A 27,951-nucleotide genomic window follows, 5' to 3' on the forward strand; every position below is an offset into this window, starting at 1 on the left:
GGCGGCGCATGCGGCCCGGGGAGGTGGGGGATGGCCGGACATGGCGCTGGCGGTCCCGGCGCTCAGGCGGTACCTGCTGCTGCTGGCGCAGGAGCACCTCGAGTTCCGCCTGCCGGTAAGCGCCCCGCGGGGCCGGGGCCGGGGCTGGGCGCCCGGCGGGGTCGGCTCACTGAGGCGGGGGCCCGGGCGAGGCGCTGCCGTCTGGAGCGCCCCCGGGGAGCGCGGCGTCGGTTGTGCCTGGGAGGCGGCCTGGCTCCGGTGGGGCCTCGCCTGCTGCTCGGAGAGAGCCCGCGGCTGCAGGGGCCGAGGGGCGCCCGGTGCCCCTTCGCTCGCCGCTCTCCGCGTCCTGTGGCAAGCGGCCCCCTGACGCGGGGCTGCCTCTTTTCCCTGCAGCGGGCGTAGGCTCCCTCCTCCTGCCCCCGGGCTCCACGGAGAGCCTCTTCGTGGTGGCTTTAAGGCAACACTTTCCTTGCGGCTTTCGAGAGCCCTCGGAGCTAGGAGAGGTTGCCACCAAAGTACCTGGGGCTCCGGATAAGAAATTGAAACTCGTAGGAAAAAACGGGTATACAAAAATGTTTTTAAGGTCTTGTTGTGGTGACTTTTTAGTTTGTTTAAACTACATAGCTGCTCCCGCCGGTGTGGTGTGGGTGCGTAAATGGTCGGTGCTGCCCAGGTGAGCTGCGAGGTCCTCCCTGCCCCAGGTGTTCCAGGAGCTGCGTGAGGTAGGAGAGCACGCACATCCTCGTGGTCTGGAGGAAGACCTGGGGAGTGGCGAGGACGGGGCTTCTCTGAAGCCCTAGGGCCTGCACACATGCCGGGGTCCAACGGGGGTCTCCAAGGCCTTGGTTGGCGTCCTGTTTGCGAGCATCTCTCCTCCGTGTTGCACTGGTGGCACCAAGGACCACTCGATTTTTTTTGGCTTTTGATTCTGAACCGTTTGTTTCTTTGGGGTCAGAAGGGTTTGTGCTGTGCTGGCCGATGCGGGATCAGAGAGAGTAGACCCACTTCTGCGGTAGGATCGCGACATGTCAGGGAGCCAGCAAGTCCTGGTTCGAGAACTGCAGTCTACTTGTGACATTTATGCCAGTTGGTTGCAAAATTTGGGGTGCAGAGTTTGTTCTCTGTCACTAAATTGGTTTTATCAAGTGGTATTCACAGAAATCATTTAAAAAAAAAAAAGTGTCTGATCTGAAGCTCTGGTATTTTTTATGAGTCCCTAGTGGGTTTTTTGGTTCCTTAGTCAATGTCTAGTTTAGCATACACTCAGTTTCTGTTGTTTATAAGAAAACCCTCTTGTTTGTAAATTTAATTTGTGATTATTTTTTTTCCATGATGACTTACAGAGTTGCTACACACTGTAACAAATTTTGATACCTTAGGTGCTCTTCTAGGCACCATCTTGAAGAGCTAGTAATATGATATCCAGGGTAAAATGTTATTGTTTAAAATGATGCTGAAATGCAGAGTTATTTTCTTAGAATTGGTAGGTCACCATTACACATCTTAAAATATTTAATGTGTATTGTGTCATTTACTTTCCTTGTTTTCATTAGGGCTTTTTTTTGTGTATTGTTTTTTACTATCTGCTTTGTGAGACTGGAACATGAATGTATTTATTCATGATCAACCCAATTTTTCTTTAGGCAAGGTCATCAGATTAAGTAAAAAAAAAAAAAAACCAAAACCAAAATGACACATATATATGTGTAACATGCAAAGTTTTTCTTTTTTCACCAAGGTTGCAGTTGCACTTGGTTGATACAGCTGCTGAAGAAAGCAATTCCATTTCCCTTTTCTTGTACTCTGGTGACTGCTCAGCCTTATGTTTGGCTTTGTGATGAGCTGTGTTAGGGATCCAGTTTGTCTGAAAACTTAACGAAACAAGGAAGACAGATTTTTCAGGCAGATCAGCTGCCTGATCTCCATCTCTACCACACCTGTATACGGGATATGAGAGGACTGCTTTTCTTCTGGTGGTGGTGCTGGATCACAACAGCTGAAGGTGTTTGTTGAAGTTGACATTTGTTGCTAAGTGTAGAATAAAGGTCTGTATTTCGTATTTCTTAGTAGATAAGAAACTGTGTTCCATAGTCAGGGATTTCTCTTTGGATGTCTGAGATACTGAGGGGTAACATCAGGGATCCAGTTTTCCAGCATAGGATGTCTCTAATGGACCGATACATGCATGTCAAATATTTTCTTATCAATATCTCCAGGCAGATCTGTTCCAGTGCTTCACTGTCTTCGCTTTTAGAAGGGTCTTCCCAGCTTCTTATCCAGAGGGCTGCTGTGATCTGGACCCGATGCTCTTGTCTCATCTGTAGGAAATGTCAAAAACACATTATTACCTTGCTTTATCACAGCAACCTTTAGCATGTGTAGAGGTCATGATCACATTTCTCTCCAAGCCTTTCCTCACAGGCCATGTTTTCTCTGCTTCTCATTCCTGTCACTTCCCTGTAGATAATGTTACCGGTAGAGTGGGGAGATGCTGTTGATTCATGTGTAAAATAGAATAGAAATATGGAATAGAAAAATAGAATAGAAATAGGAGTAGAAAAACGCAAAACAGTGGGACTTGATTACTGAAATTTGCCTAACTTGATCTTATTGCATTGTATACTGTACCACTTCTCATAACCTAACCATAGCTTGTTCCTTTGCAGCTGAACTCTGAGAAAGGTAATCAGCTGCTTTTATAGCAGGAGAGTCTAATTTTTTTCAGTTCTTGAACACTGCATACAAGCTGCATTTAATTGTGAACCTCTGTCCTATCCACACAACTACTCTAAGAGTGTTTGACTGTTGGTTCCCACAGTAAGTCCGTGATAAACACTATTCTTTCTGTTGCTATCTCTAACACTTTGCTCATAATCACTATGGAGGTCATTGTCTGCATTAGAATTTATGGTATGGTGCTTTTTTTTTTTTTCTTTCTTTAAAACATTAGTTAATGCTCCTAAAGCCTGGCCCTTTGTATTTTCACTTTAGGAAATAACAGCTTTGCTTTCCCTTTATGGTGGACAGTTCAGCGGTGAGCAGGAAATTCATGTCAATGTAAGTGAGGACCAAATATTTTACTTAAGCGCATGTATGGTATACAAGTGTGTTCTTTAGAGTATTTTTATGAAATGTAGCTAGCTGAATAAATTTTGAAGTTCCTTATGAAAATAAGGAGTGTTCCAAAACCGTGCAATTCTTAATTTCAGTAAAGACTGGATACTGGGTAAAAGATGCACAAAGTGCACGTCAGGATGGCTTCATTTGACAGTGTGAAAAGAAACAGTGCCATCTGCTGGGAGGCTCTCCTTGCTTTTCAGAATAGCCGAACCACGAAAACGTTCAGCAGCAGTTTGAATTTGGTGTTTGCTTCTAAATCAATGAGACAGCGTGTCTGCAAGAGTGAAGCTAGGAAGCTGTATGATTCTGGTCTCAATGTTTAGTCAGAAAATGTTACTGGGTTTTGGGTACTACTTCTGTGTAATGAGGTGTTTTGAGTCTCTAGAGGATGAATAATCTCAAGGAGCATAAGCAAACCAAGTCAAAGATATGGTGGGAAAATGAAATACCTAGTAAAATTTCTCAGACATTCAAGCTGACTATACAGTTTTACCTCAAATTAAATGTTTTACCCTCATGTTCTCTGTACAGTTAACAGATTTATTTTTTAAAAAATTTTCAGTGTGCATGTTTTGGTTTTATAGAACAGAAATTTGTAGTTGTGCAAATCATGTGACATCCTCCAGCTAGGTATTTGCATCGCTTATCTTCTCTTTATTTCAGTCTCCATTTTGGATTCTCAATATTCTTTCAGAAGAGATGGCAAGGGGACTAATGAAACGGACAGTATGTGCAAAGTAAGAGATGAAAAATCTTGTAAATGATAACATGGGCTGTGGAAAATTGTTCTGCTATATTGTGGCAAATATTAATTTTGTATGGAGTCTTAAAATAAACAGTCTCTGATTACCTTTAGAATTGAGGAGGCATTACTGAAGCCTGTAGGACTGATTAGGTAGTATGCCCATCCCCTTTATTTAGTGTATGATCAATGCAGGGTCTTAGAATCATAGAATGGTTAGAGTTGGAAGGGACCTCAAAGCCCATCTAGTTCCAACCCCCCTGCCATGGGCAGGGACACCCTCCACTAGACCACATTGCCCAAAGCCTCATCCAACCTGGTCTTAAACACTTCCAGGGAGGGGGCATCCACAAGCTCTCTGGGCAACCTGTTCCAGTGCCTCACCACCCTCACAGCGAAGAATTTCTTCCTAACATCTAATCTAAATCGACCCTCCTTCAGCTTAAGGCCGTTACCCCTTGTCCTGTCACTACACTCCCTCATAAACAGTCCCTCACCAGCTTTCCTGTAGGCTCCCTTCAGAAACTGGTAAGCTGCACTGTCTTGAAACAGTGTTCTTCACTGCAGAGCCAGTACTTGTCCTGTAGTGTCACTGATGTTTTAGTCACCTTAAATAACGTTTACTTAATGACTTGCTTTAAAATGTGGATGGAATTAAAAGATAAAAACAGCGATACATAAAAAATTAAAATCAAGTTTGGAAGGGAAAAGCAGTGATTCCTTGTGTCCCCTTCCTAGTGCTGGTATCTGAACCCTCAGCCCAGATGGCTGCAGCGGAGGTCCTTCTAGAAAATTTATTTTTGCTTGAGTGAGCTAAACCTTTGAACATCTTGAAGATTTTCTTTCAGGAGTCATCTTTGAAAAGGTACTACATGGCACTGCTAATCCTTAAAGTCTGTGTTTCTGGTGTGTTGCAAATGCACATAAGAGTGTCTAACAATATATGCAGTGACACTAGGATTCCTGTACTAAGAAGATTTTTTTCTTTGATACGGAAAGTTCACTTGGTTTGGATATTTGAATGCTGAGGAAAAGGTCTATGATGTGGCGGTGTGCCTTCATTACAGTAGCATTGGTTACATCATCTTCCAAGGCAATGCTTGTCTTAAAGCCAGCAATATGGAAACAAAAAAAAGTGTAAGACAGCATAATGTTTAAATATCTGAAAATATCAGGCATCATAACCACATCTTAAAATGGGATAGAACTGCTGATGATGTTACTAAACATCAAATGTTAGTTTCACGATTTGTTTTACTCCAGGGTAGCATAATACTTTGAAAGTCTGTTCTTGACCTTTTTCAGCCCTTGCTTACCCCATAAAATCGACAGATACAAATGAATTTTGTCTCATTTGCTAGTATCACTATATGCCAGAGAAAGGCCTGGTGATATCCAAGGGTACTAAGACTGAAATTTACCTTTTAGTATGTATTACCAAACAAAAAAGCTTCATTGAAATACCAGTTTAGGATTAAAAATAAGTGTGTCCCTGTTAAGAACAAATCCTAAACATGTGCTAAGAGTTAAATAACACACTTCAATACTCCATAAAGCAAAGTCTAAATACGTTGGCCAAGAAGGTTAAAATGAGTATCTGTAAGGCATTTTTTCTCCTCCTATATGACTGCACTCTAAAAAAATTTGTAATTTCAGGTCTATATTTGAACTGTGGGGTCATGGAAGATCTGCGGAGGAGCTCTATGCATCTTTGAAGAACTATCCAATGGACAAGATGGTATGCACGTAAAGAATCTGGAAATATGGTTCCTTAATCACACTGAATAGCACTGCAGCTGTACTAATGCAAGTGTCTTTGCCTTTTTTTCAGCTTCCATATCTACAGTCAGACTCTACTTACAAAGTACATATTCATACATTTAATAAAACGCTGACCCAAGCACAGAAAATAAAGAAGATAGATGTAAGTACATGTTTAAGAAAACTTTGACATTTAATTTAATCTGTTCCTCTTGTTCTTATTCCATGCTATCAGTCTTGTCTAGAGCGTATTTAAGTTTGGGTTTCCTGAAGATCTTAAAGCAGTTTACAACTCATACCTTATCAGGTCTACATGAGATCTTTGTGTCTGAATTAACATTCTCCTCACAATTCATCATTTTTTTTTTCCTTTTCTAAACAGACCATATAAGGCATGTACAAAGACAAACAAATATCACTGCTGATTTCAGCCCAGTGTTGTGGGGAAGCTGAAGCCCGTTGCCTAAAACTATAAGATTCAAATGGCTAGAGTTAGGTGCTAGATTTTTAGAAAACCTATTGGTTGATCTCCGTGTTAGGCCTTTGTTGTTGCAGAATGTGGAACAAGCCAGTCCAGTGACTTGAGTTGCAAGCTGTGGATTGTGTGCTGATTTCCTGTTCTGTCCTTATGCTCTTGTCTGCACTTGTGCTCTCCTCTGAACTGTATCAGTGTTTAATTAGGAATTTTTTCTAAATTATTATTAATTTTTGCTCTTCCACATTCTATTTTTAGCAGCTATTTATCCGATTTACTTCATTTACAGAGACTGAAATTATTTGTATTAAAATAGCTACCCTTTCCTGTTGTTCAGTTTTTGTGTACGTGAAACAATGCTGAGTATGTAAATTGATGTAGCTACACATCACTGAAATTGTAAATCCTATTGTTCATCATCAGTGTTGTTTTTATAACTTGAAAATTGCATTATTAATATGCACAGTTCACTTCCTCTAAAGTTGGGCTCTCTTCAGTTAATAAAAAATGTTATGGTTCCTGACTTCTAATCCTTAATCATTTGAGCTATCTTTATTCACAAGAAAGGCATTTCAGAAATCCAGAGAAAATTGAGAATGTACTTTTAGTACTAATCTGTCATTTCTCACAAGTGGCATTGGGGTTTGTTTTATGGTTTGTTTTTTTTTTCTTTTTATTTTTTTTGTGGGATGCTTATTTCAAAATTTGACCCTCCTATTTTTGACTCTGGTTTTATTTATTGTATAGGCCCTTGAATTTTTACCATTCAAAGGAAAAGTAAATTTAAAGAATCCAGAACACATCTTCTGGATTTTGGAAGATTATGGAATGGATCCTAATAATGTTCCAGAAGAGCCCTTTCATCTTTATTTTGGTAGATGGGTGCGTGAGTATGCTTGCTTCAGTTCTTACGAGCTTGTATTTTCAGGAGTGTTCTTCAATCTAAATGTAAAAAAATTGTGTTGAGTTTTAATGCATGCAGACAATAAAATTATGGCTGAATCTGTCACTGCGTAATACACTGATGCAAGTCTTGAAAGTCCTTATTGTGACTAGGAAAAAGCAGGTTAATTGAGCATTTAGAGGTGGAAAAAATTGCAGTTGTGTCTGGGAACACACCTTATCTTGCCCTTCTCTGAGGCAACTCAATGCAGCAGTGTGGCCGTACAGCTGTGGTGGTGCATTATATTACTGTGGGCCCAGGTGGAGCTAAAAGCACCAGCAGCTTGTTTCAAACACAAAGAAAGATTTACAGGAACTGTAGATGGCTTGTGGTCATGCTGAGTTGCATCTGCCCTGCTGGAGCGTTCTCTAAGTACCTCAAGTGGTCCTGACAGAAAGGTGCAGACTGATCCCTGAGGCTTTGGACATCAGCGAGCCCCAGCCCACAGATGGATGCTCACCCTGGGGGGGACGCTGACAGTGCTGTACAGTAGTAACCATGTTCAAAAACTTGTTGTCTGAGGTCTTTACTACAAACGTTCTTGCCTGTTGGGTATATGCACTCCAAACCTGTTGCATTATTAGGATATCATGAGGAAATCTGATCCAGTCTTTTCTTTTTTGTGAGGAAAAAGTGGCTCCCCAAAGGGCATCTTCCAGAATGACACCAGCCGCTGATGCGAATATGCCCTTGCAGTGTCCTGGGTCAAGGGCAGCTGAAAGGAGGGAGAACCACTGTTAAGGTTGTACAGCTATGGTCAGGGGCTGTGTACAGAGAGGTTAGAGATCCGAGTGATCTATTAGCACCTGTGAATATTCTCCATGCCTGTGATTAATGTGGAAGCACCCTGGGTTATGGCAATACTGCAAAACATTGCAGCTGTTGTCCCATCTGTGCTGGATTCCTGAAGTGTTTAAAAATGAGTAAACCAACCTGAAAAAAAACAGGCAAGTGTATTTTGTTTACCCAGTAAGACTGATGTTGACCGGAGCTGGGGGATATTGTTGGAAGAGCTTTTGAATGTGTTTTCTTCCAGATTGCTTTGGTCTTCTTCAACACATTTTGGAAATCTGATGTAAAAATGTTAGCATTTGGTCTTTGTTTTTCCAGTAAATCCTGGTCTGTCAACACTACCCTAAATTTAGATTTTGAGCATGACAGAAATGCTGGTGAAGGTGGAAATTCTGTGTGTCCTTAAGCATTTGCGTGTGTATGTGCATGCATGTGTTAGCATGCATTTCTGCTCCTCATAATTTTGAAATTCTTTTAACTCTGAATTGCCAGGAATTGTCTTTCTGATACCTAGAATAATAGCAAAGTTGCTCTAATTGTTATTTCTTCAGAAGAATTTTTCCTTTAAATTGTTTATATTTTTTGACCTCTCTCTTGAAGAATTTATCTAGGTGTTGAACCAAGATACCTGTTGCTTGGAAAGAAGTCTGTCATATTTTTGATGGCAGAAAGCAAGGTGGTATGTTATGAAATGAAGACTTAGCTGTTTGTTGGATGGTGTCACTTAAGCAAGTCTGTTAGCCTGCCTGCTTATGTCTTGTATCTAAGACCTGACAGTGATTTTTAAATGTTTCAACAGATTGCAGATGGCCAAAGAGAACTTATCGAGTCCTACAGTGTAAAAAGGAGACACTTTATTGGAAATACGAGCATGGATGCCTGCCTGTCTTTCATTATGGCGAACCATGGGAGAGTAAAACCCAATGATGTTGTCTATGATCCATTTGTTGGAACAGGTATATATTTTTTTTTTCTACTGGCAGGAAAAACTGGGAGATTGTGTTACAGCTCGCACCACGCTTTTACCTGGCACAGTGACTGCTGGTGCTGTAGTGATATTTGAAATGATACCACAAGTAAAATGGTGATTATAAAATGAATGTTTTGTTAATTTGAAAGGGATCTGGGGGGAAGGAGACCAACTTCAGAAGATGTAAAGAGTTTATTTTACGCTTCTGACAAGTCTATCTTCACTGTATTATTTTATGTAACATGGCTTAAACACTAGTTCACGTGTGTCATGGAGCATTTAAGATCCAAAGTGACTCAGAACTAAAATTTGACTAGAGCACTCCCTGCAGCCGCTTTCAGAATGTTACAAGGAGCAGCATCTTTGGAGGTGGCTATTGAGAGGAGTGCTGAGGGCACTTCTGGGCGTATAACACAACGTAGCAATAGTTAGGTCATAGCATTCAAATGCGATCAGTTCCTTGTACCATCCATCACGTCTTGTCTTCAGGATAATACTGTTCACACCATATATTCGCCCCCAGCTGAATTTTTCTTAGTTAAGCCAGGAGGGGGAGCTTTTATTCCACGTATTTCTGTGTGGCATAGAAGTACTTTTCACTTAAGGGAAACTCAGCTGTTTTGTAGGTGAAATAGAAGATCTATTGTGTCAGATTGTGCTATTTAATCATACAAGAGTATATTGTGCTAAGCTACCTATAGTAGTTTCTTCAAAAGCATAACAAAGGCTGTGTTTCTGACCCGGATTTTGCTAAACTTTGATCATGAAGACCATGTGTGAGATGCATACAATTAAAAATACATTAATGGGAGGATGAAGAGGATTCACTGCAGAAATCACTGCAGAGAAGTTGGGGAGGGAGAAGACAACACTACAGGGTCATTAGTAGGACAAATTCTTATTAACATGTGGTTTCTCTGTACCATGGAAAACAGACCAGGGATATAGTATTTTCAGAAACACGAGGCTTCAGTGAACTGTATGTGTTTGTCTTAAACTTTTGTTCATATACAACCTGATTTTTTGCATGCATAATCATGTCTTATGAAATTTCCTCCTGCTCCTCCTTGTGCTTGTGTTCCTTGCAGATGGGTAGTACTCTTTGAAAGGTTGAGGAAATTCCTCTACTTCATCTCTAAGCAGTTTCTTTCGTATTGGTGCCTATGGTTTTGTGTCTTTTTACAAAAATCTACTACACCTAAATCATAAAAAAATCTCTGAGAGCATTCATTATCTTGGGAGTGGAGAAAAAAAAGGAAGGGTAAACTTAGAGGAAGAAAAGTCACGTATAAATGGCAAAGCTATAGAAATTCAAGATAAATGTTAAGTCGTGTTACAGTTCAAAAGATAACATGTACAACATTGTCCCCAGATTGCCTAATGATATGAATTGCAATTTTTGTGGTTTTATTGCACTAGACATCTATAACGTACAGACTTGAGATTAAAGGTACGTAGGGACACTGGAAATACAGGGTGGCATGCCATTTGTCAGTAAAGTGTATGTATGACTAGACAACTAACCAGTGCCTTTTGTACCTACTTTTGGTGAGTAAACCCCAGGAATTTCAATTGTCTCTTGAGATCTTTTAGAGGATTTTCAAGATAGTCAGTGCTACAGTGCCCTGCCACTGGAATTTTGGGAGGTAGTCAAGAGCTGAGTGATGCAGTGAGTTTGACCTGATGGGTTTGGAAAGAACATACATTCAGGATTTGAGGAGTATTTTGAAGAAACTGTAGTTCAGATTTCTTTATTGGTGCAACTTTAATACCTGGCTTGGTTTCTTCCCTTTTTTTTTTTTTTTTTTTTTTTTTTTTTTACAGTGAAAAGGCAAGTGTTACCAAGTTAGAACAGCCTTGCAAAATGATGCTTGCTTGTTGGAAACAAGCTGGTTTTGCTGGATGACCCAAATCACAAGTCTTCCACATTAATGTAAGAATGGACAATTGGAATTTGTCCTTGGAATAAAAAGTGCTTTTGACCAGCCTGGTTTAGGAGACTTGATTCCCTTTTTTTTTCTAAAGCAGAATTGGAATGGCCAGGATTGTTTGTGAGTTGTAAAATGTAACTTCCACAGACTGTTTAGGTATTTCTTCCCTCAGTCTTGGGCAGAAGGAAGACTGGAGGTTTCTGGAAGATTAAATCAAGTCTTTTACCTGAATACTTTGTACTTCCTCCTAGATGATCTGTTCAGGTTATCTCAGTAAGTTTACTGTTTGTACCTTTGGAAGATATTTGTCCCTACTTTCTCTTTGCCAATTTGTGATACAGCATAATTGCAAACGACAAGAATTTTTTCTTTAACATCCTAGAGGATAGTGGTATGACCAGACTCTCATCTGTGTTGAAGAGATAGGGGAAATAGTGTACAATAGAAAGGCATGAAGTTCTGTGCCATCATCATTCTGATGATAGTCATCAGGTGACACAGTGATTCTCTGATTAACCCTCTGTATATATCTGTTCGATAAAGTAGGTCAAAGGGCTGGCCATATTAGAGTATTTAAGCATTCAGGCACCTTCTGTGTGAACACAATTGAACTAGTACCAGCTGAGATTTATTAAAAGCTATTAAGTTCATGTTTTCCTAACTTTTTTTTTCCCTGTGAATAAAAACATTCTTAGATGGGCAAAGTACTTTCTTCTTACTTTTTTTATAGGACTGGGTGGTATGCCATACTTGGGGTCAGGGCTAGCTAAATTTGTCTTGACCCTCTGGAGGTACTGCCCATCTGTTCTGAGGGATTGCAGCCGAGAAGGGAAATGGGTGACTCCTCTGGGGTGAGTAACCTTGCTTTTCCCTGATCCATTTCACAAGAAAAAGCAGAGGAATTTAATTTTTTTTTTTTTCTTTCTCCCTCACCGTCAGTTTTGGTGGCGTTCATTAGCATATGATGTAGGAGTTTTCTGGCACCCTGAGATAGGATCTTTAGCCTGTGCACGCAGTGCGTGTTAGGGGGTTGTTGGTGCTGAGTGGGTGGCGTGGGCAATGCAGTCACCTGAGATGCTCTTCTCCACACTGCCGGTGAATGGGAGACTAGTGTCACCCACATAGCCAGCTTGCACGTTGTTCCCCATGCTGGACAGCTCTGTGTCCTGCAGCAATTGTCCCCTTTATTTTAGCAGAACTGTATCTATAAGCAGTTGGTGTCAATAGTGTGGGGGGGGTTCACAGCCTTGTTCTCAGTCACTGTTCTGTTTTAAACCATTCTGTTAGCTACATAACTCCTTATTAACTCAACAACACAGCTCTTTGGTAATCTTAAGCTGGCTGTCTTTTTTTTTTTTTTTTTTTTTTTTTTTTTTTTTCATTTGGAAGCTGTTAAAGAAATAATGTCATCTGCTTTTTTCTGTGGGCTATTCAACCATTGCCCAGTTTCAAGGGGAAATCAGACATGCTTTTTTGTATAGGTTGTTTGTTTTTTTTTTAATTAGGACAGCAGATGACAAAGGTAGTGATTTAAAAAAGAGTTTTATTGCAGGATGAGTTTGCAAATAAATGTACTGGCAAAATAAGCGGCGCACAAAAAAAAGCATCTGTATATAGCTTGCACACTGCAAAACAATTACAGAAACTTTTTTGATATTGCTGTTTACATTGGAGATATTTACGTGTGCAAGGTTCTTGACCATTGCTTCTTACTCAGGGAAAGGCCATATTATATAACAAGCTTGAAATTAGACACAGTTAAGGGGACTAACTTTGAGAACAGACATGGTAGAATTGCCATTCGTTTGGTGATGACTTTTCAAATTGTTTGCCAACAACTTGAAATTCTGCTGCTTGCAAAGTAGAACTAAATGTTTTGGTTCGTATAATGATTAAAGGATCTTATTGCCTTGAAATGTAGAAAACCATAAACAAACTCCTAAGAACAGTCTCCGGAGATAAGAAGTGACATAGGGCATAGCAAGTTAAGGGAGATCAGGTATAGCAGACAAGGGCTTAGTGTTATTATCTCTGATTATAGTTGCATAGTGATTCTAACTGGTTGGTAGTTTTAATTCTTTTTTTTCCTTTTTTTTTTTTCCTTGGGTCTAGTGTGCTACTGGTGTAAACTCCTGAAGTTCCTGAGCAAAAAAACCTAACACAGATAACATTTAGGACAGCAGTTTATACTTTTCCCCTTTTCTCCCCTTTATAGGTGGCCTTCTAATCTCCTCAGCACACTTTGGAGCATATGTGTGTGGTACTGATATAGATTACAACACCATCCATGGATTAGGTATGTTACACATTTCTAAGTCTCTGAAATCTAACTCTCTGGAATTTAAGAATACTGATGGTAGCAGATGATACTTAGTGGATTTTAAAGCAACATTAATCTTCATGGGATTTATTTGGTCATGCTTTATTGACCATTTTACATGTATCTTAGCTAACCTATTCTCTTATTTTTTAAGCAGGAAATATTTAATAAAAAGAATAATGAAAACCAAAACAAAGTTTCTAATAATAATTACAACAGCTGTGTGCTGTTCTTTTTGTGATGTAGGAAGCTTCTCATAACTTAACCTAGGAAGTCTAATTCCATTCTTACTTCTCTGAAATACTGCAGTCCAAATTATATCTGACTTACTGGACAGGGTTATGACTGATGGATAGTGAGAACATCTTACAAACCAACATTTTTATAAATGTGTTCTGTGACACCCTATGCAGATGGTGCAGCAGAACTTTTCTCATGTATTTTCATTATTCCTTGCTACTTGTGAAGTTTATTGCAAATACTTGTGACAATGAGTAGAATAAGGCAGCAGATAAACTCTAATTTTGTATGTGACATTTAATTCTTTTCCTTTGAAATAAATGATAGAGCTTATGAAAGCTTTTCCTGTAAAACAGGTTGTTGTTGAGTATGCTTTTTTCCCGTTCCATGCCCCACTCCCTGCCCAGGCAAGGCAAGCAGAAAGAACCAGAAATGGAGAGGGCCAGATGAAAATATCAGAGCTAATCTCCGACAGTATGGTTTAGAGAAATATTACCTTGATGCACTAGTTTCTGATTCTTCAAGACCAATATGGCGAAAAGGGATGCTGTTTGATGCAATCATTACAGATCGTAAGTTTGTTAATGCTTTTTGTTGCTAATGACAATGTCTAAAAGATTATTGCCTGTGCCTATGTACATAGATTTAATGCCTTGACGAGTGCTCAGATCTGCAGTTTCCATATTACAAAAGATAACTGTTGAGAGCAGCACTGTGGAAATTGGATCTGCATTTGACATCTCTGCATTTATTTTAAGGAGAGTTACAAGTGCGGAACAAAGCTGCCCATGATACTTTCTTCCATGGAGAGAATATTATGTTTGCCAGTAGAAATCAATATGGCTGAAAAAATCATCCTTCAAAGAAGTCTCATTCGGTAAAGGCATAACTTTGTTGATGCACAGAGACTTCTTATCAGAATGGTTCATGCTGCTGTTAGGACTTGATCTGCAGCACACTGTGGAGTCTGCCATGCAGCTCTGATGGACTTCTGGAGACTTATGTTAAGTGCTTATTGGAATGCTTCCAAAGAGAAATTTTAATGCATTTCTGATACACTTAACTACTAGAAGTGCTAGCGGTTTGAAAGGATCCTCCGCTTTTTTAGAAACCTATGTACTTAACACCATTTGTCATGCATGAGAAGGAGTAGAGGCTAAGAGAATAAATAAAAGACGTTGATACAGCAATTTCTGATCTCTAGTGCTGGCTTTTATGATGACACATTCATATTAATTAGGAATAAGGCGTATGACTTTTCTTTGTGGATTACCCGCTAATTTTTATTTGGCCTGTTTGGCAATAAGACAGTGTAGAATATTAATATGACTTAGAACTCAGTTTGCCAATTGCGTCACAACTTTTGTGTTTGTAAAATGGTGATATTGGTGCTTCCATGATGCTGAAACAAGTCTCACAAAACCAAATGTGTTGAACATGAAGTAAGTATGTTATGCTATTAGAAATGTGCAAAAATGTATGAGAAAAAGCCATCTCTGGCTGGTCTTGTCTATCTGTGTGAGAATTACCATTTGTGTAATGTGTTGGCAAGAAATTCCAGTATATACAATTTCATTTTGAAAAAGGTTAGCTAAGCGCTATAGAGGAGATGTTTGTGTCTGTCAAACAAAAGAGGATGGGATTATTTGTCACATGTTAGAAATGTAAGGAATATCTTTTAATGAACAAAACAGAAAAGCATTGTCCTTTGTAGTGTAGCAAATGTCTAGGCTGCTAGAAGCCTTTTACAGCTGAAAGGCTTTCTTTGAAACAGTTTTAAAATAACCTTTTGGAGCAAGAAACTTTTAATAAATCTTGAAGAAAATATCCTTACTGATTTTACTTTGTAAAAGCTTTTTTTTAAACTTTGTATAGGCCATAGCTTGTGCACTGTTGTGTATGTATAATATAACTGTATGTTATTTGGACAAAGGGTGAGGTTCTCATCTCTGCTTTATGCACTTGCTTTGTAGCACCATATGGTATCAGAGAAGCTACTCGCAGAATGGGTTCACAAAAGGAAACAGTTAAGTCAACTGAAAGAAGGTAGGTAAACTGTCTTGTCTGTTGTAGAATATAAATGTCTTAATGGAAACCCAGTCACAGTTTTAGAATCTTTATTATTTCTTGGTTGACTTCAGCAGTTAAAAAAAAAAAGATAGTAATAAGAATTAAAGAAGAAAAGCCCTTTTTGTTCTGTTTGCAAAACTAGTATGTCACTTCCTGAAATCCTCTTGGTTTTGTTCTCCCTGCTTATCGTTTGTATCTGTTCAGCTTTCAGATCCTATTTCTCATATCTGTGAGTCACTGTTACCTTGTGTTTCCTATTCCCACAAAGTTCTCTTCAGTCCCTGCAAGGTGCCAAATCTATCTAAAATGGAATACCTGTATTTTACCTTAACCTTCTCTCTCGGATTTCCACTGCTCCTTTCTCTTCAGAGACAACACGTGGCTTCTCCACTGCCTGGCCTTCCTTGTCTTCTGCCTTTTACTCTAAATTGCCCTTAAGAAAGATGCTGTGCAAAATAACTATTCCTGACATGCTTGTGATTCTTTCACTTCCACGGGTACTAAAGATGATAGTCTAAAGAGCCAGTAGGGGGATTTGGGAAGTCATATTCCTCGTAGTAGAAATTGTACTCCTGGATTGTCATAGGTAGTTTTGCAAATCTCAGTGCTATTCTGTAGTTTGGGGTTTTTTGGGGTGGTTTTTTGTTTGTTTGTTTTTTGTTTTAAATTAAAAATGCAGGTTTTACCTGTGCTTTTATGTTTACGCTTGTAAATTTTTTGTTTAGCACAGAAAATCACATCTTCGTTTCATCCAATTATCATCTAAGTGACATCTTTTTTGACCTGTTGAAGTTTGCAGCAGAATATCTGGTGATGGGAGGAAGATTAGTTTACTGGCTGCCAATATACAGGCCTGAGTATGTATTCTTGATTTCTGGTATGTAGTATGTCAGAACGGATGCTGCATTCTCGCTGTGCTTTCTTTTGGGGCGTAGTACAGCTGGAACTTCAATAGTACTAGCACTTACGAGTAACGCTTAGACTTCATATTGTAAAAGTTCATATGAGGGAAAGCAGATTTTGAAATAAGGCTTTTGGATGGACATAATTCCTGACTGTTACCAAAAAGAAAAAAAACCTTCACATGTCCTTGCAAATGCATGTCTAATAGGTTGAGTTTTAAGCTTAGAAAATTAGACTTTCAAGGTGCAGATAGATTTCTAAGATAGTAGCAGCAAGGCTCTTATTAATATATGTTTCTACTAGAGTAGCTGATAGAGGTGCCTGACAAGGTCCTGTAAAAGAACATTCTTGGCTCTTTGAGGTTTGGCACTACTAATTTAGCTTTCTTCTGAGAAATCAAAAGACCAAGAGATGGCAGTGAGAGGCAGGAAGCATAGGGGAGCAGCCTGGTTAAGGACGAGAGGGGCTAGCAGAGATTGCAGGATGCTGTCTGCTCAGTAGCGCAGCCTGAGATTAGAACTGAGTTTAAAAGGAAAGATGTCTGTTTGCATACCTTACTTCAGCATCTCTTAGGTAAGGTTTTGAGGGGTTTTTTTGTTTGGTTTGGTTTTTTTTTTTTTTTTTTCAAAACTGTTTCATAGTAAAGTGGGGAGTTGATGTACAGTACCTGTTTCTAAGTATCTTCCACATGTACGTGTGCTCTGAAGGTAGCTTCTACAATGCTGTATGTTTCTGTGTACGCTCAAACTATACTGATACGAAAACTGGTGTTCGTCCCTGGTTTCACCATGGAAATGGTTTGTGACAGTCTTACATTTCTGTTACGTGCTTCCGTAACACAAGAGTGCACTTAGTAGCTTGCTTTTTTTTTTTTTAATGGTAGAATTGGTATCATAGGCTTTTTTTCTTGTAAGACTATTCACAAACAAAATAATGAATGCCATTAACAGTATTATAGCTAATTGTTCAAAATGTCTGTCTGTACATGCTTAACCCTGACAGACAGTGTGTGGTCGTGAATTCTTAGATCTCCATGTCAATAAACTCTGCTTGGGATTACTGAGTTTATTCTGTTTGTCAAGATACCAGAGCTCTTTGCTCATTGAACATTGGTAAGAGCACGCTTCCTCAGTACAGCAGTTAGTAGATAACTATGAACTGCACATTCTGGTTCTACTTTAGTTGCTGGTTTGGGGAGGTCAGCTCCCTCAAGCTCTAGGTGGCTTGCCTCTTAAAAAGTATTACTATGAATTGACTTTATGCAATGACGATTGAAATATTGAAGTCACTATATTAGCACAGAATATTAGGATAGTCACTTTATTTTCAGCCGTAATGATGAACACAGGAACAACTATTAAAGCAAGTATGTAGGGGGAAGATAAGATACTGTCTACTAATATGTTGTGCTATCAGATATCCCTTGGCAACACCTGCCATCAGGTTCTTGTGTTACGTGAGATTTTTGTGTATTTCCTTAAATTAAAATCAAAACTGGATTAAAATGGATGTCTGTTCAAACCACTGCTACTATATTTCTTATTTGATAACGTTCTGAGTTTTACCTGAAAGAATGTAGAAATATATTCATTAATGCTAACAGACAAGGCTTTTTAACAAAGTGATAATGATCTCTCCCTCTGCAAGATAGCATCTCATTCCAAAGTTTACTCTTTCAGTCTGACATTGAAATCATTGTTGAGTCTGAATTCTTTTAATTCCTTCACAGTCAAGCTTTTATATGGTTACGAAGAGAAGCTTTTAAGATGTTGTGGCGGAGTGCCTACCTTTGTAAGAGAGAGAGGCAGTTTGGTGGTACTAGGTGCATCAACAGTCTTGTGTAATAGCAAAGACAATTAAGAATTAATTTGATTCTCCTTTGTCAAAAGCATGTTCTGACTTCACCTAGCAGAAGTGGTGACTTGATTTCACACATGAAAAGTGACTGAAATGTTTTGCGATCTGGAAGTTTTGGAACAATGCGAAGAGGCAGTTCTGTTTTTCTATTTACAAGTCTGTATTTTATATTATCTTACTTGTTTAACAGCTCACTATTATCTTTAAGAAATGTCAAGATTTCCATCAGGAACGGATGGATCCTATTTAGAGCTGTGTTGGATTTGACTTCTCTTTCTCCCAGAATATACATTTACTTTGTAAAGTGCATCCAGAAAACCCACTTCTTTACAGGAAAAATATGAAGCTCCTCCTTTGTATCTTTTAAGTTCAAGTGATAGGTGTGAAAGTTGTTTAGTTCTGCTTTTAAATGTCTGATTTCTCTTGATCCCCAAGCATTGAGGAATCATGAGAGCAAGCATTTTATATGAAATCATAGTCACTGACAATACCATATACCATTTTCTGTATTATGTTGTAGTAACTATTACAGGAAAGCTTATTACAGAAACTAAGACTGAACTTAACTGTTTAAAAGGGCATGTAGTAATAGGACAAGGGGTAATGGCCTTAGGCTGAGAGAGGGTCGATTTAGATTAGATGTTAGGAAGAAACTCTTCACTATGAGGGTGGTGAGGCACTGGCACAGGTTGCCCAGAGAGACTGTAGATGCTCCTTCCCTGGAAGTGTTCAAGGCCAGGTTGGATGGGGCTTTGGGCAATGTGGTCTAGTGGAGGGTGTCCCTGCCCATGGCAGGGGGGTTGGAACTAGATGATCTTTGAGGTCCCTTCCAACCCAAACCATTCTGTGATTCTGTATTTCTCAGTATATAGGAATGATGTCTGATCTCACATTTATCTTATTAGCTAGGTCAATACTACTTGCTCCTCTAGTCCCATGCAAGGCTCTTAAATCCTTAAATTCCTCTTTCAGCATTTGGAGAAATAGACAATCTAGAGAAAGCTGTTTCTGTAGAAAATAGTATGCTTATGACATGGGGGCACTTAAAACACTGTAACTGCTTGCTTCTATAGACAAGATTTAATTGCAAGCCAGTGTTGCTACCATCTGATGTTAAAAGATAATGGATTTTTTTTCTTCCCTTTAGAAAAAGTAATTATAATGTGGTACATTAGTAACACCAAATTCTGAAGTCCAGGAATGTCACTGTCTAATAAAAGCTGGTTTAATACAATTTGGAATTGAAATGTAATGGTCTCCTTTTAGGGAGCCAGAGTTAAGTCCCTTGTTCCTGCAACTGTATGTATATGGAATATACATGTGGAATACATTTTTAAAATCATAGCTCCTCATTGGATAAGTTATTACTCCTGATTGACTGAGATATTTTCTGCTTGAAATGATACAAGCAGGCTTGTGTGCATACATTAACATCATGTAAATATATGTAGAAAATGTGTGTGGAGGTCTCTCTACTGTGAGGTTTTAATTTATTCTAGACATTTTATGTCACAAGCACCAATACTTGAATTTCTTTAATCATATTAAAATGCATGGCAACTTTCTAGTGTAAGCCATTTTGTGAAGAATCTGTATGAATTTGGTTCAGATGCAAGTGTTCCAGTTCATGAGCTTACAGCTCTATGAATGTTTATTTCTTCCAGATACACAGAAGAGATCATTCCCCGCCACCCGTGCCTGAAACTTATTAGCAACTGTGAGCAGATGCTTTCCAGCCACACATCAAGGCGCCTGATAACCATGGAAAAGGTGAAAGAATTCAAGGTAAGCTTGAATTCTTGATTATATTGTGTAAAATAGTAGCTATTGTGTTCATTAGAAGTTTGTGCTATTCAGCATTTGATCCTTGTTTCTATCACACTTGAGTCTTTTATGATGAGAGTTAGAGCTTTTGTAAAATTGCCACACATTTCTTTATAATAAATTGGGTAGTGATTTAAGGGACTGTTCTAGTTTTGGTCGTTACCTTTTTTTCCTCAGTTTTTGATAAACTTTTCATCCTGAGCAAGCCACTTAATAGTGTAAAAGAGATCTTTGAACTTACAGTTACTTGTGAAAGTTGCATATGCTTTCCTTGGAAAACTGAACTCTCTGAATCCCATCCACAGAGATGCCTAAATACCCATTTATTGCAAAGTGTAATTTGGTGTCCAAATAAATACTAAATGCCTTTGCAGGTCTGACAGTACAGGTAAACCACATTCAATTGTTACTTCATTTTTAGAGTGGTACTTTTTTAACTTTTGGAAATAATACGTAGCTGTGACATAAGTACAGGGAAGCACATTTTTAGTTTGTTTTGGGACATGCTGAGTGCCTCTCCTGAGGCATTGAGACCAGGGAATATAGCATTCAGGTCTCCTTTCTGTTCTTGCTGCTGCTCTCACCTGTTAAAAGAGATGCTGAACGAAGTTGAAGCAAATTCTTAATGAAACTACACGCAAACGGTGAGCGAGTGTTTTTAGTACATTCCTTGTCAATTGGAGGAGCTATTTTAAATGTCAGGAGATACCGTCAGACTGCTGTGTCTGCAGGGTGCTTGCACTAATAACACAGCAGGGTTTCAGTACTGCATTAATAATGCTAATGATGACTGAGATTCTCAAGCAACACCTGAATTTTTTAAAAACACTGTATGTGGAGGTCAGAGCCAGAGCTGCCAACTTCACTAGTAGTGATCCAAGAGGGTGAATCATGAAAGTTTTTGACAAGTATGTCTAGGGGTTTTCATGGAGGTTTTCTGCAGGACTTTTATTATTGCCAGTGCTGTAGGATAACATGTTCTAATTTAAAAAATGTATCCACCCTTCTGCAAATAGACTTTTATAAATTGTTATTCTTGTTTTGTGCATCACCTGTTCTTCAGTACATGCTTTGACAGGTTCATGTCTGGAAATGCTTAGCTCTGAGCACCTGAGTCTAGTTGGCAGGCTTACAGCTTAGATAAAACTGTGCAGGTGCTTACACTCAGAACTCCAGATGTCTTTCAGACAATTTAAAGATACCAGAACCTGTGTACTGTTTCTCTTGTCCGAATGACAAAATACATACTGACTCCTTAGCTAGTGCCTGGTTGGTTTAGGGTCTTGTTGTTTGGTGTCTAACTATCTCAGATTTCCCCACCCCACTGTCCCTTACCTGGGACATGGGGTTTTTTTCCCCTGTCTTAATATCTTCAACAATCTTTGAATTGGATACTTCTGATTCACCAGATATGATCATAAAATTGAATAGTTGGAGCTGTGGCCGTTTTTCCCAAATGAAAGAGTGAATTTTTATGAATATCCAAGCATTTATGTTTCCAAACAGTTCCTGTCTGCTTTACTAACTAGTTTGTAACAGACATTCACAAATGCCTTTTAATTCAGGCTAGTGTAGTACTCGCAAGTGGCTAAGAAGTTTTAGAAGTCATGTAGTGTCATTATGCAGTCCTTCATTTTCCCCAATGTTTGCCACCAATAATGAATTGCAGATTTCACGGCAAATTTGATTTCACTATTAACACTCTAAACTCTTAACTGGAGATGAATTCAGTTACTGAACGTGAAGTTGGTGGTGCAATTTGATTGTGCTTATACTATAAAGGAGACCAAAGTGAATGTAAAAAAAGAATATGTCTATTTGAAGTATGGATCCATCATAATTAATCATAAACATGAAGATCATAAATGTTGGATTAAAAACATCACAAAAGGTGGTATATAACTCACTGCCTTGTAAGCATCCAGTCTCTTCTATTTAAGTTTATGATGAAATCATGCCAACTAGAAAAGATTTCTTACTGAACTCAATGTTGATACAAATAGACTTTTCCAGCCTGTGCACAATATAAGCAGAAGAGTTGTTTGCTTTTTAACATTTAAGGCTTTTTTTGGACAGCCACGGTGGTCATTAGTAGCTCCCCTCCTCCCCAGTCTTAAATTATAGTGATAATAATAAAAGTGAATGAAGGCAGTTGTTGTAGAGGGCAGCTAACAATAGCCAGCTAGTGAATTGTAGTCTTCTAAAACCCTGAATGCAGAAGAATTGGAGAAGTGAAGAACAGGAGTGTGAAACGGGAGAGGAACAAAACAGAAGCGATACCAGGTGAGAGCTTACTAGCCTGATGTATTACTTTTTTCTATGGACATTAGTGTCCCTTCTGGTATTAAATAGATATGGATCTCCCCAATATCTCTCTCAACCTGAAACAGAACTTTCTAATTGATATTATAGCAGGCAGGACTGTGTGTGAATCTACCCTCATTGAACTGTGAAAGGAGGCTTTTTTTAATTAGTAAAAACACAAGTCCAGCTCCCTAAAGACTGTAGGCATTCATGGGTAAGAAATGAACACAGTGGCAGTGGAAGAATGAGAAGTTGTTGGCCAAGTAGATTTGTGTTATAATGTCTATTGACTGTGATCTAATAGGAGTCCAGTCTTCTGCTTTACATCAGAGGAGGTTTGAACCAATTCTTCCAGCCCTAATCAAGTGAAAACATACCTTCCATTGCACCAGTTTATTTTTTCAAAGGCCTTAAAAAATACAGTTATGTAAGACTGAAAGATTTCAATCTGACACACCTATATCTGAATCTGAATTGTCATCGTTATTTTTTATTTAAATGTCAAATAACTGGTAAGTTGTTAATCAGTAGGAAAACTGGAGTATAAAAATGTACAGCATGATTACCACAAGGATTCTTGGGAATCTATATCTAGTGATCAACCGTTTTCAGAAGAGGTGGACTTACTAGCAGTGTGTAACTGTAGGGTTGTTTGGTGTTTCCTTTCTTTGCAGCAGTATGTCTAGCCTTCTGTTTTCTGAGGCTTGTCGATTTCTCCATGCTGAATTATTTCAGCTGTTTCTGAATTGTTTCATTCCTCTGATGGCTGTCTTGCAGAAATATATGGTATCTATTTGGCTGGTAAACGCTACCTAGTTCTGAAGTTTCTAATCAAGACTTCTTAAAAAAACCTATTGGAGTAAAGATCTGCAGTTGACGAGGGCTAAGAGAGACGCCTAGAAATTATGTAGCAACATGAAACAGAAAACTTGACTGAAGGACCAACTCTGAGCAAATGACTTGTCATGAAAGGACTGTGGAGCATCGGGCATACAAATCCACCACACTGAATGGGTCCAGCATTTCCATGTCACATGGTCACTCCAGAGTCATTACTGGTGTAGAATTTTTCCTACTGAATTTAGCAGTGTCTGTTCCTGCATATGACCCTGTTGTCCCTGATTTGGAAACTGCCGGGTGTTGTTTATAGCTGTATAACGTTAGTACAAGTGGTTTCTATAGCTACTGTCCAGCACCAGATGTAGAGTGGTAGGAAGCTGTGATAAGGCTAGGAAGATTTTTTAAACAAAAACTGAATGTGGGTAATTACCCTGAGGCTGAACTGAGGCATGCTAGATTCATAAAAACCTTCAGAATTTCACTTAATATTTGCCAAGATTTAAAGAAAAACAAAGCTTTCTTGTTATCTTTAAGCTTCCTCCTCTTTCTTCCACCTCTTTCATTATTTATTGGCAATCTGTAACACCTTTTTTAGTGTTGTCTTTAGAACAAGTAAGCATTGAGTTGAAAACTCAAATTAGCTAAAAGCAATTTGGTAGCATGTACTTTGACAAGAGCTTTGTTGGTCTTCAGTTGTCACAGAAGTCATCATAAAACATTTCAGAGTAGAAGTTTTATGTAATAACTGTTGTTTGCAATTGGTTTGCTGTTTTGAGAACTTAAATTATTCAAAGTGAGAACCAAGGATGATGATAAAGAATGACCAGGGATTAACAAACATCTGCCTTCATTTGTAAAAGTCAGAACTGAAGTCTGTGTCATCTTGGTAGTGCTGGCATACTGGGGAAAGAGCTGACTTAGTGCCAAGTAGGCTGATCATTGCTGATCGGTCTTGGAAGTGATTTCTTGGGAAGTCTGATTGGTTTATGTTGAATAACCAACTACAAACTTTTATACCTTAAAAACTATGTGCAGTTGTTTCAAAGGAAGGAGGTTGAAAAAAACTCCTCACCCCTAGATGCAGCTGTGTATCACAAGCAGTACTCCTTACTCCTCTTCCAGTGTGTCATGTTAGGAGGAGGAAAGAGACTCTCTCCCTTAAAACACTGTGGTTCAACTCCATTCCCTGAATTTAAACTTTAAAAAAAAAAAAAGCAAAAGAAAGGAAAAAACATCCCTATTGACTGCACTGGACAGTTAATGCACTTGAGGCAGAGTTGGCACTGCCACTGAGAGTCTCCATAAGAGATCGTCTGTTACTGCAAAACATTCCTGCCAGATATTTAGTGTGGATATTCTACCAATTTATGCTACTCAAGATAGAGCTTAACTGAGGATGTTTGACTGGCTGCTTTACTGAAACAAGCTGGTGCCTGATGCCCAGGCAAATTCTAGTGCAAATAGTCAAAACAAATTGTTTCATGAAGATGATTTTTGACAAGGTCTTATCTCTGTAGAATTAACTGCAGCCTATCCCTAGTGTTCAGGTTGTACCCATTCAGCTCCCTGTGTAGATATAAAATACCCTAAGTTAGAATTTGTTCAGAAATCGTTAGTCTCTGAAATCCAAGAATTCCTTTTACTTTGATCAGTACTCATGTTGCCCATAAAACTGGTTTGACTAGTAAATGTTGACAGTGAGTGGCATCTCCAGGTAGTTCAGGGTTTCTTATTTTCTTTACCTCTTTTTTAAGAAGAAATTCACAATCTGTTATTTTTCTTTAAAGCAATTACCATCTTTATTGGGCAGTCATGTCTGTACAGGGTAGAAGCAAGGAATAGAAGCTCTTAAGCTGGAATTTTTGTGATGTGGGCCAGGACCTTCCTTTGTAAGCTCTCCCAAGAAATCCATGCCTGACTGTAGATCTGCTCTCATTTAGTGAACAATGATTTGCATTGCTTTTGATGAAGCTTGGATTTACAAAATGGATTCTTCTGTGGAGTGATGCGCCAAGCCTGTTTCCATTTGATGAATGCAGATGCTCCTCTTATAGCTGTGTTTAACTCAAAGTTTGTTCTCTTACGTATCATATCCTCTCTTTGCCCTAAGAAGCTTGGGGGTAGAGGGGGGGTAGTTCCTTTCTTCCTTCCTTCCTTCCCTCTGAATCCGCATTTTGTTACTTAAGGAATCAAGATGAATGGTGTACAGATGTGTGACCTCTTAGAGGTTGTAGGGATTAATTTTTATGTTAAAATACTATTGACCCATATATCATTATCCTTCAGGGTCAAACGTCACATCCATTTCTCAAAACAAGCAAATTATGTAGAATTATTCTTAAAACACATCCCAAAGGTATAAAAATATATTATATGTTTGGGTCAAAGAAGGATTACTGATACACAAATTCAGGGCTTCCCCTGAATAAGTGCTCTTTTCGTCAGCATGGTCCTGTATAAGAGCACTGGAGAAGTGGGTACAAGCTGGCTGTGAGAGGAGCGTGTCTTAAATCTTCCTTGTTTCCTGTCTGCCAATAGTAATTTTTTTCTTTTTTTTTTTTTTCCTCGTGAACATGGTAAATTCCTGTTGCTTATCAGCCTGAGAATGGTCTCAGAAATGGCAGTCTCTCACAGGTGACCAAAAGACAATAGCTAGTACTGTGTCTGCAGTGGGTTTACTGAGAACATTTTCTCCTGCTATTTTCGACATTGCAGTATTTAAATAGAACTAACTTGCTGCTACTGATGTACATGCTTTACATGTTAGATATCCACATGGCACTCAACATTTAGCAAGTTAGTTTAAGCCAGTGGCATACTGCTGCTATTTGCTAGGGTAGCAGATGAAAACAACTTCATAGGAATATCTCATTGTGTCCAGAAGAGGGCACCTGTATATGCACAGAAACATTTGCTGTGTTGAAAAACCTTGTTTCACTCCTTTAGAATGCATATTAGGGTATCCAAAGCAAGATGAGGTGTTGATCTTGCTAGGTGAAAGCCTGGAAAGGCTACAAAATAGCTGAAGAGGGAGATTGTCCACTAGGATTCAGTTCATCCTCTCATTGTAATACTTTCCTAGTATAAAAATATTGACTTAAATCTACTTCCATGTTCCTACTACTTATGCCACAGCATTCTACTATAACCTTATTTTCAAATGTGAACGAATAACTCTGAACTGTAAACAAGTAATGAACCAGTCCGTATGTTGCTGCATTGCTTAAAATATAGCAATGAGGATGCATTGAGAGGAAACATTTAGTGGAATAGAGGTTTAGTCGTTTTATGCTTGTTTTTATTTTCTCTTTGCACAGTTCAGTTCTTTGTGATGCTGTTTATCTTACCTCCATCTTGCTATTCAGCATAATAAACTGAGATCAACCATAAGTCTAAAACTGTTTTAAAAATTGCCATCAGTTTTCTTTAGCACTCAGATTAAAGTTTGATGTATTGTTTATCTTACAGTATTGATAACATTAGTTGACAAGTATCTTAATTATATAAAGCCACAGTACACGTTGAACTTAACCTTTGTATATATAATGGGCCAGTTTTCTAAACTGTGTTGTTGGCTGATGTCAAATAGATATTATGCGTAGGGATTTACTGTGTCAACTTTAACTTTCAGAAGTACGTGACTACTGCACAAGAAAAATTCCTCTGAGCTTCAATAACTGTAGGAAGTCATTTTAGTCATTTGTGTTCCTCTTCTGTTTGTATCTGCCTTCCACAAACCTCTGAGTGATTGAATTCACCAGATGGTATTTTTTCTGGAAACTAACCTTTATATTTTCCTGTGTAAAAGACTGTGTGGCATTGTACTCGTACTCTCATTCATTTATTCAGGAGTTGGATTCTGGTGATGTTAGCTGAGATATTTCCAGTGATGTAGCACTGTTAAAACTGTCTGGTACTGACAACTTGCATCATTTTGCTGTACACAGTAGAATAATGAAGATTTGAATGAATGCACAAAAACCCCAACAAAACCCCCTTGTCTGCTTATAGCTTGTATTTGTTCAATGCCAAATGAGAATCCATTGCATATGTATTTTCATTTATGTTAAATGGTAAGACTTTGCAGTAGGATGTATATGTTCTTGTTAATGGAAATCCCCGAACCAAAAATCCCAACCAAAACCCAACAACTTTACTCTTGCCAGTAATTGTCTGAAAATGTTTGGAGGAAAACCAATGGCAATACATGCTCAACGTACTACCGTAAAGCCTAATGCTTGCATTTTGATACCATGCAGGATCAAGATCAGAATTCTTACTTGTTGGATGGTCAATATATGCCATACAGGGGACACAATTCATTCCGTGAGAAGTATTTCAGTGGTGTGACAAAGAGGATTGCCAAGGAAGAAAAAGACAATCAGAAGTAAAATATAATATAAACAGATTAAAAAATGAGGAAAGAACGAAGATTGTGTTTCTTTGTAAGGACATCTGGATATGAACATTCATTTGGATGCCTCAGAAAAATAAATACTGCTTTTAATTTTAAAACAAGATGAAACCCACAACACAGGTTGAAGGCAGATCTTTTTAATTAGCTTTGTTTATAGTGGATTTTATTGTACAAGTTTTTTGAGTCTTATTTAATTTATATTTGTACTTTCAAGTACTAATGATGATTGACTAAAACCATTATTATTGTTCTTTCACTGTTAACGTTTACAAAAAGAGTAGTAGTATTATTTGGCGGCTTAAACTGTGAACATCTGGCTGTTTTAGAAACACGTGGTGGTGATCAAGGATTGCTTATTAAGAAGATCATTTTCATTTGTTTTCTTTTTTTGTAAATGGTATACAATAAAACAGAAATGATTGTTGTGAGTTTTTTTTAATTG

At 38.6% G+C, this 27,951-nt stretch overlaps 1 protein-coding gene across 3 annotated transcripts; it reads left to right on the plus strand.

Annotated features, from left to right (window-relative positions):
* Positions 1-27,935, plus strand: TRMT11 (tRNA methyltransferase 11 homolog). Of its 3 annotated transcripts, none has more exons than XM_054821710.1 (13): positions 1-115; positions 2,992-3,057; positions 3,784-3,857; positions 5,519-5,600; positions 5,694-5,786; positions 6,846-6,980; positions 8,633-8,789; positions 12,950-13,030; positions 13,702-13,866; positions 15,268-15,340; positions 16,090-16,221; positions 19,789-19,909; positions 27,352-27,935. In XM_054821710.1, the coding sequence occupies exons 1-13, from the start codon at positions 41-43 to the stop codon at positions 27,481-27,483; spliced, it is 1,386 nt and encodes a 461-aa protein (XP_054677685.1). In that variant the 5' UTR covers positions 1-40; the 3' UTR covers positions 27,484-27,935. The 3 variants fall into 3 exon arrangements, with proteins under 3 accessions (XP_054677685.1, XP_054677686.1, XP_054677687.1); XM_054821711.1 differs by lacking the exon at positions 27,352-27,935 and adding an exon at positions 26,724-27,343; XM_054821712.1 differs by lacking the exon at positions 1-115 and adding an exon at positions 4,601-4,727 and having other exon boundaries at positions 2,995-3,057.
* The last annotated feature ends 16 nt before the right edge of the window (positions 27,936-27,951 follow it).

The sequence above is a fragment of the Grus americana genome, chromosome 3 (genome assembly GCF_028858705.1).
Source record: "Grus americana isolate bGruAme1 chromosome 3, bGruAme1.mat, whole genome shotgun sequence".
NCBI classification, from domain to species: Eukaryota; Metazoa; Chordata; class Aves; order Gruiformes; family Gruidae; genus Grus; species Grus americana.

Excerpts from the sequence above, each read along its gene's own strand:
- TRMT11 (XM_054821710.1), top strand. The coding sequence starts at position 41 with ATGGCGCTGGCGGTCCCGGCGCTCAGGCGGTACCTGCTGCTGCTGGCG. Across the intron at positions 15,341-16,089 it reads GTTAAGTCAACTGAAAGAAG|CACAGAAAATCACATCTTCG; the intron begins GTAGGTAAACTG and ends TTTTTTGTTTAG. Across the intron at positions 16,222-19,788 it reads CTGCCAATATACAGGCCTGA|ATACACAGAAGAGATCATTC; the intron begins GTATGTATTCTT and ends TATTTCTTCCAG.